The sequence below is a fragment of the Sinocyclocheilus anshuiensis genome, unplaced genomic scaffold (genome assembly GCF_001515605.1).
Source record: "Sinocyclocheilus anshuiensis isolate Anshui unplaced genomic scaffold, SAMN03320099.WGS_v1.1 scaffold923, whole genome shotgun sequence".
Classification (NCBI taxonomy): Eukaryota; Metazoa; Chordata; class Actinopteri; order Cypriniformes; family Cyprinidae; genus Sinocyclocheilus; species Sinocyclocheilus anshuiensis.
Genome location: NW_015544138.1, coordinates 105,803 through 111,802, shown reverse-complemented (window position 1 = coordinate 111,802; position 6,000 = coordinate 105,803). Strand labels below are relative to the sequence as shown.

The window sequence follows — 6,000 nt, the reverse complement described above, 5'->3', positions numbered from 1 at the left end:
AGCACTCCCATTTTTTCGTGGGCTACACTCCAGGGGGTGCTGCAGCACCCTCAGCACCCCTACTTCCCGCGGTGATGGCTATAATAGTTGTTATCAATATATTTAATTAGTTTAAATTTTTGAATTTTTTTGGTTTTCATTTTAATTGTAGTTAAGGTTTTAGTAATTTTGTGTTTTGTCATTTTTATTAGTTTTTTTGTTTTGTCTTTTTTTTTTGAATGTGTATAAAGTTTTAATTAATTTAATTTCAGTTTTAGTTTTAGTCATTTTAGTAAATTGAGTAAAACTAAATGAAAATGAGATATAAATTTAGTTGTTTTTATTTGTTGTCATTTTTATTATTATTATTTTTAATACAGTGGGGCAAAAAAGTATTTAGTCAGTCACCAATTCTTAAAGAAGAAGTTACAGGTCTGTGAGAGCCAGAAATCTTGCTTGTTTGTAGGTGACCAAATACTTATTTTACCGAGGAATTTACCAATTAATTCTTTCAAAATCCTACAATGTGATTTTCTGGATTTTTTTTTCTCATTTTGTCTCTCATAGTTGAGGTATACCTATGATGAAAATTACAGGCCTCTCTCATCTTTTTAAGTGGGAGAACTTGCACAATTGGTGGCTGACTAAATACTTTTTTTCCCCACTGTATGTCTATAGTTTTTATTCATTTTTATTTCATTTCAGCTTGTTATTTTAATACATCAGAGCAGAAATGTTAAAAGACGATTTTCAGTCATGTTTCCTGAACACGCCCCCTTTGGTCAGTCAGGCAGATAGCCCCGCCCACTCTCACTCCATTGGTTGATTCAGTAGTTGACATTAGCCGCTCAAACAGATCAGTCAAAATATTTTGTCAATGTCTTTTTATAACTCATTTGTTTTTATTTTAATCTATTATGTCAATATGAACTGTTTGAAACGATCCAATAAAATCATCCAGTTAAGTGCTGTGAGTGCACAGAATAACATGAATATAATCAGCGCTCGAGCTCAAACTCTCATCATCAAACAGTATTTCTTCACTGTGATGATCCAGACGCAGTGAGAATGAAGAAATCATGTGTGATTTACTCTAGATTGAGAGACACAGCTCTCCAGATCAGCAGAAGGAGGCTCTGAAGCGTTTCTCGTGTAATGTGTGTCATTAATAGCCAATCAGTGTCCTGTGAGACTCAGTCTGCTCAGTTTAATTACAGATTACTGATGAATAGACACGCACTGAAGCTCTGTTCTTCTGGACCGGATCGATCCGTGTTCGTCTCAGTCACTCACTGAAGAAATAGTCACCTATAAATGTCAGTATATAGGACAAAAATTTCAATGATACTAAAATAACACTGTTTTTGACTGAATACATTTAATTGTTTTCTCAATGAACAGATATGCTGATTCCAAGCAATTTCATAAATGCATTTCAAAAATTATGATTTTTAAATGAAATCAGATGCATGTAAATAATAACTAATAACTATACTACGATTTTTGAGTGCAGAAATCTGACCTGTTTCATTTATGACTGACAAATATGGATTTCATTAAGTTTATTACTTTGTTAAAATGGTGAGATGCAAATGCATGGAAATTTGATACCAATTCATCAATCCTAAATTTAGGATTTAAACCTGTAACATTTATAGTGAGCAAAACGTGAATTCTGAGTAGGGCTGCAAAACGATTAGTCGCGATTAATCTATTCAAAATAAAAGTTTATGTTTACATACTATATGTATATATAATTACATATATGTATATACACGATATGTATATATAAATACACACACATATAGTATGTAAACATAAACTTTTATTTTGAATAGATTAATCGCGACTAATCGTTTTGCAGTGCTAATTCTGAGTATGTTTGTGAGTTGTTCGCACTGAAGTCAATGAGTAAGGTCTGTTTCAGGTGAACGGGAGGGATCTGTCGAGAGCCAGTCATGAGGAGGCGGCGGAGACTTTACGCAGCGCTAAAGACCCCATCGTGGTGCAGGTGCTCCGGCGGACCCCTCGGCCCCGGGGTCAAGGGTCAGCTCAGGACGTCCAGCTGGTGGACGTGTGCACACAGACGGAGATCACCTTCGAGCACATCATGGCTTTGGCCAAACTGCGTCCCGCCACGCCGCCGGTGCCGGACATCTGCCCCTTCCTCCTGTCCGACAGGTGAGCGCCAACACATTCAGCTTAGAGAATATAGCTAGCTTATGTCTCTCCGCTTTTCCCCAAAAACTACCATGATTACATATGTGATACTGATTTTTTACAACAGTTTAATAAACAAAAAATTAATTAAGAGACTTATGTTTTAGACACCGTATTGCCCGTTTTTGCACTATTTTGCCAACAAAAAATGGTTCAAAACCCAGCCACAGCACTGTTTTGCGTCTCTGAGCAACATGATGGTGTTTCGTTCCTGAATGAATCAGCCATTAAAAGATTCGGTTCAGTCGCAATGACTCGCTTATTAACAGTGACTTGCTGCCACCTGCTGGCGGTTTTAATTTCACATTTAAAGTATTTTATTTTATTATTTAAAATAATTTCAAATATCAGTATTCAGTGTTTTATGTTTAATATATCAAAACATTTATGCATTTGTAACTGCAGGTTAAATGTCCTGCATTAAACAGTGTGTAAACACATCTAAATGCCACTTCAGATGCAGCTTCCCTGTTTCCTCTGCATTGCAAAGATGAATTTTATTGATACTGATTTCATTTGCTTGGTAACAGCCCAAATGCCTTATTATTCTAATTCACTGATTAAATGTAAGAATTTGACTCAAAAGATAATGCACACTTTTAGAAAAATGGCTTTATAAAGGTAAAAATGCCCATAAAAGGTAAAAATCAATTTAAACTTATTAGAAAATATTAATTTCTATCAGTGTGAACTGACCACCACACAGAATATGAAGAATATCAAAAACTTTAGGAGACAGTTTAAGATATCAGCACAATAACTCAGCAAAATATCGTCTAATTATCGTTATCGATAAAATCCCAGAAAATATAGAGATATTATTTTTTGTTGATATCACACACCCCTACTGGAAGCTCCTGACACCAAGACAAAGTCCTTGTGTGTGTAAACAGACTTGCAATAAAGCTCTTTCTGATTCTGAAAACGTTGTGGGAACGTTGTTTTGAAAGGTTTTTGAAACGTTGAAATATTTAGATTTCTTGTCATGATTACGATGTTATTTAAAGGTTACAAAAACGTTTGTTATGACATTGCACCAGCTTTATTTTCACCCAAATTATAGCGTAATTTAAACATTTATTTTTCATATTCTAAGAACGTTAAAATGTCCAGTTGTTCTTGTGATTAGAACGTTATTTAAAGGTTACAAAATGTTTCATAGAACATTCAGGTATGAATAACATAATAAGAATGTTTTGAGAATGTTGATCTCAGAATGTTTTTTTTTCTTTTAACGTTATAAGAACATACATAGATCAAATATTAATGAAGTGAAAGTGAAAAGAAGTCCAGTTTTCTTGTTGTTATTAGAATGTTACTTAAAGGTTACAAAAGCGTTTCTTACAGCATTCTACTACTGTAACTTTTTCACCCAAATTATAACATTTTTTCAACATTTATTTTTTATAATATTCTACAACTGTTAAAATGTCCAGTTTTCGCGTCATGATTAAAAACGTTATTTAATGGTTACGAAAAAATTTCTTCAATGCTCTGCTAACTTTTCCACCCAAAATATAGCATTATTTGAATGTTTATTTTTAATATTCTACAAATGTTAAAAAGTCTAGTTTTCTTGTCATGGTTACAATGTTATTTAAAGGTTACAAAAATTTTTATTTATTTTCAACCACAATATGACATTATTTAAAGTATTAATTTTTCTCGTCATAATTAGAATGATATTTAAAAGTTACAAAAGCGTTTGACAACATTCTACTAACTTTGTTTTTCACCAAAAATATACCGTTGTTTGAACATTTATTTTTCATATTCTAAGAATGTTAAAATGTTCAGTTGTTCTTGTGATTAGAACGTTATTTAAAGGTTACAAAATGTTTCATAGAACAGTCAGGGATGAATAACTTAATAAGAATTAGGGATGCACCGATACCACTTTTTCCAGTACTCGCCCGATACCGATACTTTTATTTTTGGTACTTGCCGATACCTTTTCTTGAATATGGCGCTTATCACATGCTGTGTGGTATCGGCGTTTGGTATCGGGGCATTTTAACGAGTACGACTACGAGTACAGGAGGCCAGTATCGGTATCGGTGCATCCCTAATAAGAATGTATTGAGAATGTTGATCTCAGAATTTTTTTTTTCTTTTAACGTTATAAGAACATACATAGATAAAATATTAATGAAGTGAAAAGAATGTTCTGTAAACATTACTTTAAGAATGTTTTGTTCTAACATTCATACAACTTAAATAACATTAGTGAAAGTTGTGAGAACGTTCCCTGTCAGCTGGTAAGGCATCATGAGGTTTCCTCGAAAACGTTGCTCGTTTGCTCGATTCTTTCATAATTTCTCTTTCTTGTTGTGGAGTTGGTATGTCAGGAGAAAGGAGATAAAGATTAGCATGAGGAGTATCTGGGTTTCTCCTCAGGAGACACAGGGGCGGCTGCAGTGGATGCTGGGGAGTTAATTGAAAGCATCTGAGGCGCAGAGAGGGTGTTAGGGAGGTAATTAATGCCGCACAATGGCCCGTTGATAATTCATAGTCTAAAATTTGTCACCCGCTCAAGATCCGCGTTTTGTTTCTAAATTCCCTTTGGTGCATCGTATGCTGATGTGGACTTTTTGAATTCCTTTGTTCTTCCAGACAAAAGCATTCAGGGATTCTCTGTGAATGTTGTTGTTGTTGTTGTTGTTGTTGTTGTAATAGTGCCTGGAAGTATGAATTATCCAGGAATAATTAACAGTAATCTCAACCTTATGGACTGTTCGCCATTTGGATGGATGGATGGATGGATGGATGGATGGATGAATTGGATGGATGGATGGATGGATGAAGTGGATAGATAGATGGATGGATGGATGGATGGATGGATGGATGGATGGATGGATGGATGGAGGAATTGGATGGATGGATGGATGGATGGATGGATGAATTGGATAGATAGATGGATGGATTGATAGTTAGATGAATTGGATGGATTGATAGATAGATAGATAGATAGATAGATGGATGGATGGATGGATGGATGGATGGATGGATGGATGAATTGGATGGATGGATGGAGGATTTGGATAGATAGATGGATGGATGGATGGATTGATAGTTAGATGAATTGTATAGATGGATTGATGAATTGGATGGATGAATTAATTGGATAGATGGATGGATGGATTGGAGAGATGGATGGATTGATAGATAGATGGATGGATGGATGGATGGATGGATGGATGGATGGATGGATGGATGGATGGATGGATGGATGGATGGATGGATAGATGGATGAATTGGATGATGGATGGATGAATTCGATAGATAGGTGGGTTGATAGATGAATGGATTGATAGATGGATGGATGGATGAATTGGATGATTGGATGGATAGATAGATGGATAGAGGGATTAATTGGATGGCTGGATAGATAGACGGGTGTTTGAAAAGTCACCCATATATATTTAGTTTATTCATCATGTTTAATAAATGAACGTTTTTGTATGGGAATGGAAGAACACTTAGTTTCCCAGAATGCATCCCCCGTGTTAAATTCCTTAGTACAGTTCAGTAAATTGCGCATCCTGTCATTTCTACTTCTCTTCCAGTGGATCTGAATCCAGTCGTGATCAGGCTGGTTCGGCATCATCATCATCAGTGTTCAGCTCGCTTTATAGAGTCAACAAACCATAAACCCACCTGACTATACCAGAGAAACCAGATCTGAGATGCTGGCACATGCTAATGAACCACCATCAGCTGTGTGCACAAGCACAGATTACATTTCAGCACAACCTCAAGAAAACACAGACGCACGAGTCATGCAGAGGACAGCGGACGAGA

At 35.5% G+C, this 6,000-nt stretch overlaps 1 protein-coding gene across 1 annotated transcript in view; it reads left to right on the top strand.

The window, feature by feature from the left end:
* The window catches only part of LOC107694991 (PDZ domain-containing RING finger protein 4), a 50,249-nt gene that overhangs the window by 24,304 nt on the left and 19,945 nt on the right, over positions 1 to 6,000 (top strand). Inside the window, exon 2 of the mRNA XM_016494742.1 lies at positions 1,907 to 2,160. Coding sequence (XP_016350228.1) covers positions 1,907 to 2,160 — 254 coding nt within the window. The remainder of the gene's footprint in view (positions 1 to 1,906; positions 2,161 to 6,000) is intronic.